This window comes from Centroberyx affinis, unplaced genomic scaffold, assembly GCF_046629955.1.
Source record: "Centroberyx affinis isolate AG114_WGS23_722 - 3 ecotype Tasmania unplaced genomic scaffold, CSIRO-AGI_Caff_v1 ptg000941l_1, whole genome shotgun sequence".
In the NCBI taxonomy this organism is placed as follows: Eukaryota; Metazoa; Chordata; class Actinopteri; order Beryciformes; family Berycidae; genus Centroberyx; species Centroberyx affinis.
This window is the reverse complement of record NW_027279515.1, coordinates 43,666-59,282: the sequence shown is the minus strand read 5'-3', so window position 1 is coordinate 59,282 and position 15,617 is coordinate 43,666. Positions and strand designations below refer to the sequence as shown.

Sequence of the window (15,617 nt, the reverse complement as noted above, 5' to 3'; positions counted from 1 at the left end):
TTCGGCCCCATCACAGCACTGAGACTGCACTCATAAAGGTACTAAATGACATTCGCCTGAACAATGACTCAGGCAAAGTCTCTGTTTTAGTACTGTTGGATCTTAGTGCTGCCTTTGACACTGTGGACCATACAATTCTATTACAAAGATTAGAAAACTGGGTGGGACTCTCTGGAACTGTCCTTAAGTGGTTCAAGTCATATCTTCATGACAGAAAGTACTTTGTCTCCATTGGAAACTGTGTGTCTGAGCAGATGGCCATGACCTGCGGGGTTCCACAGGGGTCCATTCTGGGACCTCTCCTGTTCAATCTCTATATGCTTCCGTTAGGCCAAATCCTACAAAATAATAAAGTAGCCTACCATAATTATGCAGATGACACGCAAATCTACATATCACTTTCACCAGGTGACTATGGACCTGTTGAAACTCTGTGTCACTGCGTGGAACAAATCAATGACTGGATGCGGCAAAATTTTCTCCAACTAAACAGAGATAAGACCGAGATAATTGTCTTTGGAGCACAGAAAGAAAGACAGAATGTCTGCTCTCACCTTGACTCCCTGTGCCTCATAACTAAGAGTCAAGCCAGAAATCTTGGCGTTATCCTGGACTCAGATTTAAATTTCAATAGCCACATCAAATCGGTAACTTCGTCAGCTTACTGCCATCTAAAAAATATTGCAAGAGTCAGAGGACTAATGTCCAAACAAGACCTAGAAAGGCTTACCCACGCCTTTATTTCCAGTAGATTGGATTACTGCAATGGTCTGTTCACAGGGCTTTCAAAAAAAGCTCTTCGGCAACTCCAACTTATTCAGAACGCCGCTGCCAGGGTCCTGACGAAAACTAAGAAATACGACCACATTACACCAGTTCTAAAATCCTTACACTGGCTACCAGTCACTCAGAGAATTGATTTCAAAATCTTGCTGCTTGTCTACAAATCACTCTGTGGCTCTGGGCCCAAATACATCTCTGACATGCTTGTGCCATATGAACCTTCTAGGAACCTTAGGACATCTGGGGCTGGCCTACTGGCTGTCCCAAGAGTTAGAACAAAACACGGTGAAGCAGCGTTTTGTTATCATGCAACACAGACCTGGAATAACCTCCCAGATGATATTAGACAGACCCCGACTCTGACCGCTTTTAAGTCAAAGCTAAAAACTTTCTTATTTTACATTGCCTACTCTACCCTGTAATGGCTAAAAACGTATCTTTTCAGCTCAGCTTTTAAATAACCTTAATTTTAACTCTTTCTGTTCAGGATCCCAACAGAGCTGACACGGGCAAGTACGAATTTTCATTCGTCTTGTCCAGGTAATGCTTATTTGCGCATGAGTGAACACTATATGTGGGGGGGACAGAGCTTTACCCTGTGTGATTCTCATCCATCTCTGGATGGTGAGATTTTTGACCAAGAGGAGAATCTATGATTCTCGTCTGCCTTAGGCAGTGAGATCTGACGTAAATATCAGATCAAGAGTAGAATCAGGAAGGACAGGGGAAAAGAAAATTACAGAAAAACATATGGGTTCACTCACAATGTGCATCTAAAAGTGGGAGTATTTGTTGTATTTGTTGTGTTCTTTCATCTTTCTATCTCATTTGATTTGAACTGCACTAGTTTACTTTTAAGTCTTTTATCTTTTGTATCTCTTGTCTGTATTTTTGCACTTTTTAATTGTAAATCTTTTACCTTTACTGTATTTTTATCACCCTGTAAAGCACTTTGAATTGCCCCAGTGTATGAAATGTGCTATACAAATAAAGCTGCCTTGCCTTGCCTTGCCTATTATGTTTGGTTTAAAAATCAAGTGAACTGAGTAAGTTTAATACATGGCCCCCTCTTTTAAAAAAATATTGCTGACTTAAAGGTAAAGCTAGTAGCCTTCCTAATGCCTTTACCTACAAAATACCCACATTTTTAAGGCTTGAATCATCTGTAATTAAAAAAGAAAATTAAGTATCATCTTCCAGGAATCAAATCTCAAACGGATACACAACATTTTGGAATGAAGCCTTTCATATCAAACACGTTAAGGATTTTGGTGTAACAGTCATTTATTAACCATTAGAGGATAAGACTGAGGCCAGTGTAGAGCTGCAACGATTAATCGATTAATCGATTAATTGATTAGTTGTCAACTATTAAATTAATCGCCAACTATTTTGATAATTAATTAATCGGTTTGAGTAATTTTTAAGAAAAATAAGTCAAAATTCTCTGATTCCAGCTTCTTAAATGTGAATATTTTCTGGTTTCTTTTCTCCTCTATGACAGTAAACTGAATATCTTTGGGTTGTGGACAAAACAAGACATTTGAGGACGTCATCTTGGGCTTTGGGAAACACTGAGCCACATTTTTCACCATTTTCTGACATTTTATAGACCAAACAACTAATCGATTAATGGAGAAAATAACCGACAGATTAATCGACAATGAAAATAATCGTTAGTTGCAGCCCTAGGTCAGTGTGATACTGAGAGGTAATGTGAAGGTTGTCGAACGGATGAAATTACATTCATAAAGTTACTGTATATTCCTTGCTATAATGTGCAATAATGAATATTGCTTGTTTTCCATGCCCTCCTGTACTCAGCTTTGGTTCAACCTTTCTTTACAGGAAAACCAAGGAAATAGCTGTATAGGCAACCATTTATATAGTTGGCACTTGGCAGTTCACAAACTTAAACAAACAAAAAAGATAAAAGAATACAATACATCAATCAAAGGTGTGAGGGAGACTTATCGTGAGGTGAGAGTGACAGCGAGGTAAAGCTTATTATTTATCACTTATAAACTGTAAATTGGTCACGATCAACAAGTTGCCGGATGTCCATTAATTTCCTATAGAGCTGAGAGACAAGGGAAACTCGACTGACGGTCAAGAGGCTTGTTGGCCGAGAAAAGTTGGCCACAGCTGAACTTTTCGTAAAAAAAGCGAAACTGTAAGTATTTCATAACTTAGATATCCTTAACATACGATCAACATATTTTCCTGACTGGCTCCAGTTAAGAGTTATTACTGATGTTGGGAATGGCCTAACAGACCTGTTCAACAGCAGTGTTTGTACCATGGGAGAGAACGAGAAGCGCACTCACACAACACACAATCACAATCCGTGTCTGTGTGTATAGACGTAAATGGTGATTCATAATCATAAACTGAGGGTTGTACCTGCAAAATATGGGTTTACAATCCTGTTGATAAATTTACAGAACTGACTTTGGGTTTTCAAATGGGTTTTTTTTTACAACTGAACCATTTCACAATCTTGGGTTTACATACGATTTGTTTTGGGGGAAATACAACTCTGTAAAAACCCAACTTTTACAACATTTTCAAAGAATCACTTGCAAACATGATATTTTTGGAGTGCAACTATACATAAAGATACATAACAGGACATATTCATAATTTTACATGTGGCAGAGTAGAAATGGAGGAATGTCTTTGTTTTGTAGGCACTAGTCACTGAGCAAAAATACCCGTCGATCATCGATCAGCTCGGTTCGTTCTGTGGCCAATAAAGGAACGTAGCAGTTAGTGGAGCTGCTGCATCTCCAAGTGTGAATTACTGAGAACTGGTTGGGGAGAGAGGATGCTCCCTGCTGTTACTGACTTAATACTTTGTGTCCTTAATCAAACTTTACTGTACAATGATAGACTCAAATACCACACACACCTGGTGACACACACACACAGGCGTGCACCAACAATGATCCAAACAACATATTCAACTGTGAGCAAAGTACATGTCACTTCCAGCTCATTCAATATGTCTATCGACTAAATATGTCTAAATGGCATATGGTATTGCCACAGTTTTGCAGTAATGTGCATACTTATTTTATGCCAAGGTACCAGTCTTGCTTGCTTGGCATAAAAACAATCTCTATGTTCAGAATATATACTGTCAGTCACAATATAAAAACAAGTGAGTCTAACATATGCAAGCTATAAAAAGGTTTTCAGGATTGATTTACATTTTGTGAATCTTGGCATAGGCCAAGCTCCCCTTCAGGAGCAACAAACAAAATCTCCATCTTTACCAAATGATGACGCATTTTCATCCTAACTGCGAGATAATATCAGGAAGAAAAAGTAAAAACCCAGAGCCAGAGAGAAAGGATGCTGTAATGACCTCTGTACTGAGCCACAGACTAATGTACATTTCTCAATCCAAAAGCCTCTCTGTGTTCACTGAGTGAGCTTCTCTGCCCCGGTGTGGGATAGAGGTTTGACTTCAGTGTGGGCAGCGGTGCCATTGGATGCCTGTGCAGGAGGACATTTCAGTTCCATGGGAAGGTCGTCCACAGGAGAGCACAGCAGCAGGAATCGCTGGGGAGAGAGACGAGTAAAGTAGAATTCAGCAGGTAGGTGAGAGGAAGGTGAAAATAAACATTTTGCAGTACAGCCTGGCCAACAAGTAGTCATTTCCATGGAAAAAGGACATGACTCTTCATGTAGACAAATGAAAGCTCTACAATGTGAAGAAGTAAAAGAGCAAACTATCTTTCACCAATAGGGGTGGCTAAGTGACCGCACCAGAAAATACCTGAGAATGTGTCTTCTGACAATTTGTGTACAACCTAGACAACTGGAAGCTGATAATTTCCCAATAATGTAATGTAAAACCTGATGTAAAAGGGGCATGGCTTCCTACAAATCTTAATGCAAGCAATCCATGTAATCCTATGGGTGTTTCTTACAAAACTGTTCTTGTGAAAAACAAAAGAAGTTCTGAGAAAACCTAATGCAGTATATTGAGAAATCTTTGACAAAGCACAGGAAAGGAAAGAGTAGCACAAAATGATCACAGTATATCTGCGGGGATGTTGATCAACCACCGACACACGCACTCACAAACACACAACTTTAAAAAGAGAGAAAAACAAATACAACACATTAGAGAGAAAACATGGTTTTTGACTATGATCATGCTCACCTGTCGAAGCGTGCCTTTGCCTTTCGCCATTTTACACACCACAAACAGAGGGATGAGGGAGAGGGAGACGGTGGCTATGAACCAGCCGATGATGTTCGCCCAGGCTGGATAAACGTAACTGTTACTGAACTTCAGCGGGGAATGTTTGATGATGGAGAAGATGAATGTTCCCTGTGATGTGGGGAGAGAAAGTGGATATGTGTTACTAACATTATTAGCCAAAGTTATCTATCTATCTATCTATCTATCTATCTATCTATCTATGAAAATCTATCTGAAAAGCTCCCATACATTCTTCCTCTCCATAAAATACAGTACATCCTTAAAAAGGTGATGTAGACGATGAATCGGTCAAGTGGTGGGTTTAGAATTTCCTTTTGCTTTCACTTCACAGAATCAATATTGAACAATGTCTTAAAGACTTTACTCTAACCATATAAGCATTAGGAGGGATGATATATCTTTACAGATGTATTAGTCTCTGAGTCACACTAATGGGCTGCAGATTCACTCATGCTGTGCTTATATATGAGCTTGTAAAGAGAGGGGTTGAGGGTAGGGAGGCAAGGGGGGCGGGGGGGACGAGTGCTATAGGATTAAGTCAATACAATAAATCCGCTGTGCGTGTGTGTGTGTGTGCACAGCTGTGTGTGTTATTGCCTGTGAGTATGTGTGCATATGCAAATAACTCTCACTGAGTACAGTAGCTGTGCGTTTCTCTTTAGAATGGACACATTATACAGAATCTCAGGCTAATCAGTGTGCATCATTGAATGGAAAGAGAGACAAACAGTGAGAGAGATATATACACACAGAGGAAGAAAAAAAACAAATTAAATGAATGGCTGAACCCTTACAAAGCAGACGAAGGGAGTGATGTAGAGCCAACAGTACTTCATTACTGGGTACGGACGATAGCCAATCATGTCTGTGATGTTGCCGTAGAAACGCTCAGCACCTGGCAAGGGCAAGGGAAAGGTATGTGAAAGGTCAATTCTGGGTCGGTCCCACTGTTTACATGCACCCTTATATCCCAAACACACATATCCCTGCCCATTTAAGGAGACTTGGTCTAAAATAGACTGGGTTACTGGGTTAAAGGTATAGTTCGTCCCAAAATGAAAATTAAGGTGTATACATGCGTCATGGTTTGTGGTAAAGTATCTTATGTATCCTATTCCGGTTTCTCATAATCTCTATAAGAGCTTTATCTGGGTTATTGTAAACAGGATAAGGTATATTGACATGGTGGATTATACTGTGTATACTGACCGTAGACCCATGCGATGCTGACAGACTGGCAGAGAGAGAGGAGGAGCAGAGTGGTGCCACTGCAAACATGATGATCCAACAACTGGAGCAGGTACATCCCTCCCTAACATCAACAACAATCAACATCAACAATGACAACAATAACAATCATTAACATCAACAATGATAACATAAATGTCAGTAAACAGCAACAAAAGTTTCCTCACCAAAGATCTTTGTTTAAAACAAAACAAAAAGATCTCACAACCTGCACTTTTAACTATTATCTTATTATCTAGTATAGTAACATTACAGTGTATATGGAAAATGGTAAATGTGTATATTTCAAAATGTACACAGAACATTGTGGAAGTGTTTTTGTAACTGTATGTGTTGCTCCATGTGTACTGCACCAACCTCGGTGACCAGGGAGAAGCCCAGCAAACAACACACAGTGCAGATGGCCAGCAGAAGCAGCTCTCGCCTGAAGCCTCGGCGCAGGTAAGTAGGGAACAGATCAACCACTGAGGTCATCAGACACTCCAGACCGACAAACTGGAAGGAAATGAAGGGAGGGAGGAGAGTCATTTCCCTGTAAATCCATCTGCATGGGATGTCTCCAGTCAAGTTATGTTAATAATGTTAATTTTAAACTTAGAAAATTTCATGATTTCTCTACTGATCTCTAAAGGATCCCCTCCATCTCTCTCCTTAGCTCTTAGTCTATTTCTTTTCCTAGCACTTTGCTCTTATATGATTGTTCTCTAAACAGGAATATCAAGGACTTCCTTTGCACTCCCTCTTTTGGTTGCTTGTTATTTCGGTGATCTAGGAATTGAAGCTTATTCTAGTGTTGCGCACAACGTAATTTGCTCTGGACAGAATGTCTAAAATCTAAAAATATTAAAATGTATAAGGGTGTCTCCTTGATGTGTAATCCTGGAAGACTAGCTTAATGGGGATGCAGATAAAAAATATGTTGATTCAGTCATTAACCATTCATTCAATCATTCATTCATTTGAGAGAGGTTGTGTGGTTACCTGACTGTCCAAGCCCAGCAGAATGATCATGATGAAGAAACACACCGACCAGACCTGAGGCATGGGCATCATGGCCACCGCACGTGGGTAAACAATGAACGCCAGCCCTGGACCTGCGCACACACACACACACACACACACACAATCACACATACACAACACATTCATGCACAGAGAGGGAAAGGGAGAGAGATAAAGAGGTTTAAAACAAAGACTTCTTTTAAAAAAACATTATTTTAAAACATTAAACATTACATTGCAACACTATCAAAGCATATGCTATTGTATTCCAGGAAGGAAAATACTAGCCAGTACTAGTCTGCATGCAATGTTGTCAGCAGGCATGGTAGAGTAACAGGATGCAACCTAGTGACTCTCAAACTTAAACAAAAATCACAATTTACCAACATACTAAAAAAACAACACGTGCGCGCACACACACACACACACACACACACACACACACACACACACACACACACTCTACACACACACTCACTTTCCTGTTTCAGAAAAGTGTTGAGGAGAGTGTGTGTTTTCCATTAGCTTGAAAGAGATTTATATAATAATAATTTATATAATGATAAGAGCTAGCTCTTCATAATACTTTCTGCTATAAACATCAAACAGTCAAGCAACACTGAGAGAGCAATAAGAACGATTTTTACTGTCCCATCGCACACAGTGATCATAATATCAGCAGGGAGTTGACCGGGTTGTTGATCGATACCAATGACTCAACGATTTCTTTGCCAGGTTGCTGAGATTTCTGGCTTTCAAAACCCACTGCTCAGCCCAAAGTCTGTTTTGGAGCAAAAACTCCCCGCCCCTCCTCATCAATGGAGGACGGTGCTGCAAATGAGCAACCGGCAAGACAGTCTCAAGGCAAAAAAACCTGTTGTGAACCTGTTGATGTTGTTGCAATTCCTACTGGTCATGGTTCACTCTAACGCTTCCTGTATAATTAATAGAACAAAAATTAGTCAATACTTGCCTGACTCTGCCACCTCAGCAATATCCACTCCTTGTTCGTAGGTCATAAAACCCAAAACAGAGAAAATGGCAAAGCCCGACACAATGCTGGTAGCGCTGTTCAGCAGGCAGAGGTAGAAACAATCCCTGAAAGGAAAAGGGAGACGTTTAAATTAATGCAACTCTATAAAAGTTTAAGTAAGTGAGTAAGCAGTGGATGCTCATCATAGAATTATGAATTGTTTTTGATCTACTCGAGACTCAAATTTTTCTTTTTAGACTTTTTTTTTTTTTTCCAAATTTCCTTAAAAGCGGTCAAAAGTATTCACACCCAAAAATAGTGGAGCTGAAGCTGCAGAGAGATTATGGAAAAGACCAAAAATCTTAACACCGACATTTTCCTTTGCAGATTACACTCAGAAAAGCTGATCTGATTTTGATTTTGATTGATAAGACTCGGCTTACATGTAGCAGTTGTTGTTGTAAGTGTTGTAGCTGCCGAGAGAGGTGAGGAACCCAAGGCTGATGGCATAAGAGAAGAAGATCTGAGTTCCAGCATCCATCCACACCTGAAAAGTGCAGATGAAAGGGTATGTGCATGCATGTGTGTGAGTGTGTGTGTGTGTATATGTGTAAAGGAAACATAGTAGCAAACTGGATACACACTCTGCTCGGTTTGGGGTCTGGTCTAGAGATTGGATATAGTCGTTTATTGGCAAACCAATTTCAAGTTTTTGAATTTTGATCAAAATGTCTTTCCTGAATTGATTGAATCTGAAGCACAAGCTCTTTGAATGTGAACTGAAGTGTCACTGGAGTTTCTGGTGTGACTGTAAACTGTAAAACTGGTGGTGAGTGGCGCCAACTGCAGGGAGGTCCAAAACAGGACCAAGATATTGGCAATACTCTAAGAAAACATCGGCAGTTGCCATTTATTGTGCGTTAATGCCAGTTTTATTTGTTTGATACAGCAGATGTGGAACGGGTGCATCTGTGACAGCATATCTCTATAATGAATGCCACATACTCATGATGTGTCTCTTAAGTAAATGTGTATGTGTGTGTGTTTGCGTGTTTGCGTGTGTGAATATTCTATGTGTTTGTGGGTGTGAAGGACCTACCTGTGGATCTGAGAGGCGGGAGACATCAGGCCAGAGGTAGTAGATAATCCCATCTATTGCCCCCGGCAGAGTAACACCACGCACAAGCAAAACAAACAGCATAATGAAGGGGAAGGTAGCTGTGAAGTAGGCCGCCTGGAGGGAGAGAGGAGATCATACAGTACATGCTGTGAACTGTCACTTAGTCTATTGTTTTTTTTAATCCATTTTCTTCACTACATCTATAACATTGTGGATCCCAAAATATCAATGAGGACTCAGGACACCATAAGTAGCTTTCTTTTGCTTACACATAACAATGGGTCTTCTTCATATAGACTTTCTGACAGGTAACACACACACCTGGAGCCTAGAGCTCCCTCTACATACTATAAGTCTCAGGATAGTACAACATCTGTGATCCAGCAGTGATTCTACTCAGTAATGAACACATCAGGGGCATTTGAGGTATACGAGTCCACAGAACCTGTAGTCAGCTCTAATCTGAAGTAATGTATTGAGTCAGTCCTATAGGTCAACTGGCTTGGTCCAAGATGGCAACATAACAACAAAAACTAATGATGTATGGTCTACTGCCTGGTTTGTAACCATTACATTATTTAACTGAGAGGGTGAAATGTAAAAACTCAAATGCAATCTAACTAAATTTAAAACATTACAGCCGAGGTGATTGATTTCACACTGCCGTTAGGTTCATATTAGTGTTTATTGCGTCTGGCTTCTACTGCGAAAATTTGCCCTATCTGTAAGAACTTGGCTTCAAAGACACACTCATTTTCTGGTCCCTTGGTGTCCCATGAAAACATGACTCTGGAGGTTATGACTTTTTCATAATATAAGTAATAAAAAAATAAATAAATAAAAACATTGCCATAGTGTGCCTCTTGCTAGGCTACCCAACCTGTGACAGTGATATTTAATTGAACTTGCCTAATACATACCATTAGTCAGACATACTAACCCAACCAAATACATGCACACTTGGATAGACTTGACTGCTGTAAGAAGAAAGTGTTGAGGAAGAGATCCAAGCCTCTGGAAACAATACACGTATTGCAAAAGCAGAATAATTGTTCAATCCAAACGCTTCACCATTTCTTGGAGTGATTCCTGCAATGGTCCAGATGGTTCCAACATGCAGAAAAAACACAACTAGTCTTCCCAGGCAGGGGTCATCCCTATGTTCCCTCAGCCCTATGTTCCCTCATGAATTTTTTTCCCCATCTAAATTAGGCCCTATGTTCCCTCAGCCCCATGTTCCCTGAGCATCAGAGGGTTAGGGTTAGGGTTAGGGGGCAAAAGGGGCGAAAACATTACCTAAAACATTACATAGGGCTGAGGGAACATAGGGGCTGAGGGAACATTGACACGCTCCCACCAGGCAAATCTTTCCACCACCTATCTCAAAGGTAAATCAGTTAAAAGACTACCTCAGCACTGCAGACTGGGAGGCCTTCAGGTGTATGAGTAATAGTTCTGACACCTACACGGACACTGGCTACGTTTTCATGCTCTAGACATGCACCTTTGATACTGTGCGATTGACTGTCCATGTTGACATGAATAAACCCTTTCGCAGAATATTCCTGTCCACAGATAAAATGGTCCGTCAGCAAAAAAAAAACTGTATGAAAAGGTGAAGCTGCCAGCCACCCTCTCTCTCACCGACAATATTTGTTACTAACAGTTCCCTATTGGCTACATAGATATGGCTTCACTACAAACTTTTTTTTTACTGGCATTGTATTCATGTTACACCATCTAGTTGGTTTACACCTCATTAAAGTTATCATCTGATCTAGATAAAAAAAAACCCAATATTGTGATCTTGGTATTATAAGATTCTATCTTGGCGGAGTGCAGTTCTGAGATATTGAGCATCAAAAATTTGACATCCCATCTGGCAAAAAAGTACTATCTGTCTTTTTAAACATTTAACCTCAACGGTTCTTCTTTAAAAAAGTAACATTCAAAGATCATGAATGACCAAAAATGATCTTTGCTTTATTGACAATTTGCCACTATTATTCAGTCAAAATCAGTTAAAGGTATGGTTCCAATCCTGATATGCTGGTTATCACTGAAACATGGTTAAAACGAGCATTTCTGACACTGGTATCCACCCGTCTGCTTAGTATCTGTTCCACCAAGATAGATCATCTGAAGGTGGTGGGGTAGCAATCTCTGCAAAGGATCATCTACAGTGCTGTTTTGTCCAAATCAGTTCCCAAATAATTAGATTTACCGGTTATTACTACTTTCACATAACTCCTGTGTAATGGTTTCTGGGCTCTCACAGCCCTAAGCTGTCTCCTGGCCCTTTACACCTAATATCAGTTTAGACCCTCAATCAGATAAAAGGACAATCAACAAGGCATTTTATATCACTTTCTTTCTCATGTTTCCAGTTCATGACATTATGTATTTGTTTGTCTGAAAGGTAAGATGGTAAGGAACACATATCTGCAAAAAAGTGCATATGGACCAAATAGCCTACTGTGTTTCTGATGTGAAATGGTTCTCTTCTCAAGGCAACAAAAAGCCTCAGGTCTTGTTATCGGGTTATATTGTTATATATGTATTTTTCAAAACAAAATATCAGATTAATCAAGTGAGAGGAAATAGCCTAGATAACTGGAAATTACTTAAAGTATGTTGTTGAAAATGTAACTGTTTCACATATTCAATAGGTTTTGGGCCAGCATTTCACAAAAGTAGGTATGAATGTTTCATCCGCTCACCTTCCCTGTGGACTTGATGCCCTTCCAGACGCAAAAGTAGCAGATGACCCAGGTGAGGATGAGGCACATGGCCAGCTCCCACCTCACGCTGCCCACCTCCTCGATGCCACCTGAGATGTTCAAGACCCGGCGCCTGGAAAGAGAAGACAGGTGGAGGTGAGATGGAGAAGGAAGGGGGGTGGAAAAAGATAGGGAGAGGGGAAAAAAAGTGAATGGCAGGCAGGGGAAAGGGAGGGTAAGAGAGATGTAGGGAGGGAGGAAAGGAAGGTGTCAGAGAAAGGATGAACAAAGTGAAAGAAATCAGAGTCAGGTGAAATAGGAGTGAGTAGAGATGGGAGTGTGATGGGGGAGAGGATGCGGAGTGAGAGGGAGAGTTGAGAAGAGAGAATGGGCAGAACGAGGTTGAAAGAAAGAGTTTGTGTGCAGTAGAGCATTCTGTGAGTAAAGTGCTGCTTACTGCCAGAACTCCACAACGGGAAGAGTTGCGTTCACTCTGGATGCCATGCTGACACTCACATTGTCATTGCTGAAGTCCATGCATGAGTCTGGTGCAAAAAAGTTCAAAGTACTACTGTTAGTATTTCATATTGTTTCAAACCTTGGAAAGAAATTTGTAATATGACATTTTACATCTATCACAGATAAATGAACATGTGAATGACCCCTAAGGGTTTGATTGTTATACAAAACATTTAATTAAGCTCCATAACAGCAGACCCTATCCTATCATGGTCCTAAACAAAACTGCTTTGATATTGCCATCAAATCAGAGATTGTTGTTGTTGAGAGTTTTAATATAGAGAATAGATCATATTTCAGTGGGATATTATTGGGAGAAATGATCAAATCCCTCCTTACTAGACCAAAAAAGAAGTTCTCCGTGCCAGAGAAGCCCAACCCCAAAACTCCCTTCAATTAATATCTCATTACCAATAACGTTACTGTATAAATGCGCCTCCCAGCCCCTCCCCACTCGCTGCAGGACCAGCCTACCTGTGTTCCAGTAGTGTCCACATTTGGCCCAGGGCAAATCGGCGCTGAATGAGGAGAATAAATAAAAGAAAGCCCACGCCAGGATGACAATGTAGGAGGTGGCGCTGAACGCTATGATCAAGTGACTGGCATAGCCCATGCCTGGAAACAAGAACAATATAACATGTATGTAGAATGTGTGGACGATGCATAGATAGAAAAGCGTTTTTACTCGTCAAACAGTTAATCTGAATTTCTTCTGTTATACAAAAAAATGTTTTAGTGCTGCACTCCTCGCTCTGCACTGTATCTGTGAGCGTGTTATCTGACTCAACAATGTCAAATATCAAGAGCTTTTTTTGGTCATGCATTGAGGGTTATTCGCCAATGCATAGTCATGCGTAAAAAGCGTGCCAATTAATTCACATTCATAACAAATCACAGATGTCAGTAATAAATGATCATTTAAAACTTCCACATTATGCTTTGATAAAAACAAAGTACAAAGTATACGCATTTGCAGACCAGTGTCCGGAGGGTGTCTCAGTCCGGTCGACTGACAAGCTGCTCAGTTACGGCCATGGACGCAAAGGGGAGACTTCGTGCGTAATTACGCGCGTCGCCTACATGGCATATCTATAAATCCAGCTGGATATATGAGAAATATATAAAATACATTTTCCTGAACAGACATTTGCAAAGGAAATTGCGGCGTGATACATGTGTTGCCTGCGGTACAATCCTTCCCCCTGCGCCAATTAAAAGTTACATCCAAAAAGTCTGCTGTCTATCACGCTCCACGTGATTGTTTTACAACCTCTGTTGATGATTGCATATTAACAGAACCAGAAAAGGACCAGAAATACAGAAAAAGTCTTTTTTTTCTACCTTCGAACAGTGGACAAATCCTCCTCCAGCATGTGATCCCCCCCTGGCTGGTGTACTGTCCTAAGGCAGTCTCAAGGAAGAATAAGGGGATTCCGCAGGTCATCATGAACAAGATGTATGGGATGAAGAAAACACCTGCAAGACGAGAGGAGCTTTACTTCTAAATAGCTCCCAGAATAAGGACAGTGCCCGGGAATATTTCTAATTTTCCCTCACAACTCCAGTCCCCTTTTGGAAACCATTTAGCGTGAAAACTGAAGCCAAAACTTAACCTCACCTCCGCCGTTTTTGTAGCATAGGTAAGGGAACCTCCATACGTTTCCAGGTCCGATGATTGCCCCCATCACAGTCAGGATGAACTCGGCTTTATTCCCCCAGTTCCCCCGTCCCTCCAACTCTTTATGCTTCTTTGGGTATCCATTTGGCAAGGAAACGGTGTAGGAGTTATTCTTTCCGTTGACCATTTTTTTCTTTTTCTTAAATCACTACTATGCTTCCTGAAAAAACGTGGGCAGTGAAAACAAATTTCACCTGAAGCCACTCAAAATTTGTGTACCAAAATCCTCACAATCTACAAAATGTGGTTCAATGGCAGCCTGGAGAAAAATAGTGGTATATAATATGAAGTTGTAAATGTCCTGCTGAAGTGGGCTTGTGTCTAGATCTGTGGGTGGTGCTGACTGTAGTCTCGCATAGCCAAACCTATCTCCACACTTCGTTTTATGTTGACTGAAACAGTGGCATTTAAGTCATACCTCTTGTGTGTGTGTGTGTGTGTGTGTGTGTGTGTGTGTGTGTGTGCGTGTGTGTGTGTGTGTGTGTGAGGGGGGGGGGGGGGGGTTAATAGCTACAGAGTGTGTGTGAGAGGGTGGAACAGATCAACCATCCCAATGCAAAACAGCCTTTCTGGCTAAATTTAGAGGTTCAGGCTCTGGGTAACAAATAAACACCAGACAAACCTTTTCACCACTTGGTAAATACAGGGAACTGAACTCTCTGCAGGCTTTTCTTGGCATTTCTTGCTGTGAAAAGCTATGTATATGCATATGAACAAATATATGGTGCAGTTCTTTTCAGACTTGAATATTCACAATAAGAAGTTGTGCTAGGCTATACCTCTGTTAATTAACTATAGACTTTCACTGTTGCCACTTGTTTGATTTAACCCTCCTATTATGTTTGGGGTCAATGACCCCATTCAACATTTAATGTATCTAAAAACATGATTAACATTATTTTTTCAGCTTGATACTTGATGGCTTTTCCTAATTTAATAAAATGGACGAACTGCTGCTGCTGGTAAGGACAAATAGAGACTTTTCTCTTTCTTCTGTTTTGTGCTTGACAGAATCGTGGCTGACTGAAGCTATACCGGACTCTACTGTACAACTGCCATATGCCAGGCTTCCAACTTTTCCAAGCTGACCTGCACTCTTGTTCAAGGCCAAAGGTGGAGGAATCACTTTTTATATAAACACTTTTTATATAAACGTGTAACGATGTGACAACGCTACTGCAGTTTTGCTCTCCTGACCTGGAGTCATTCTTCATAAACTGTAAACCGTTCTACTCCCCCCGGGAATTCATCTCCTTCATTCTAGTCGGTGTTTACATCCCCCCACAAGCTGACGTGTGTGAGAGACAGCATCAACTTGCTGACCAGATACCGAGTGT

The 15,617-nt window shown here is 40.6% G+C and overlaps 1 protein-coding gene across 1 annotated transcript; it reads right to left on the bottom strand.

Moving 5' to 3' along the window:
* Window positions 1-4,209: 4,209 nt before the first annotated feature.
* LOC139646011 (sodium- and chloride-dependent GABA transporter 2-like) lies at window positions 4,210-14,407 on the bottom strand. The gene is made up of 14 exons (XM_071521907.1): window positions 14,221-14,407; window positions 13,944-14,078; window positions 13,077-13,217; window positions 12,541-12,628; window positions 12,084-12,216; window positions 9,343-9,477; window positions 8,687-8,790; window positions 8,244-8,368; window positions 7,250-7,362; window positions 6,626-6,763; window positions 6,230-6,332; window positions 5,815-5,915; window positions 4,958-5,128; window positions 4,210-4,350 (listed from the first exon to the last, which is right to left on the bottom strand). The coding sequence occupies exons 1-14, from the start codon at window positions 14,405-14,407 to the stop codon at window positions 4,210-4,212; spliced, it is 1,815 nt and encodes a 604-aa protein (XP_071378008.1).
* Between the last annotated feature and the right edge of the window lie 1,210 nt (window positions 14,408-15,617).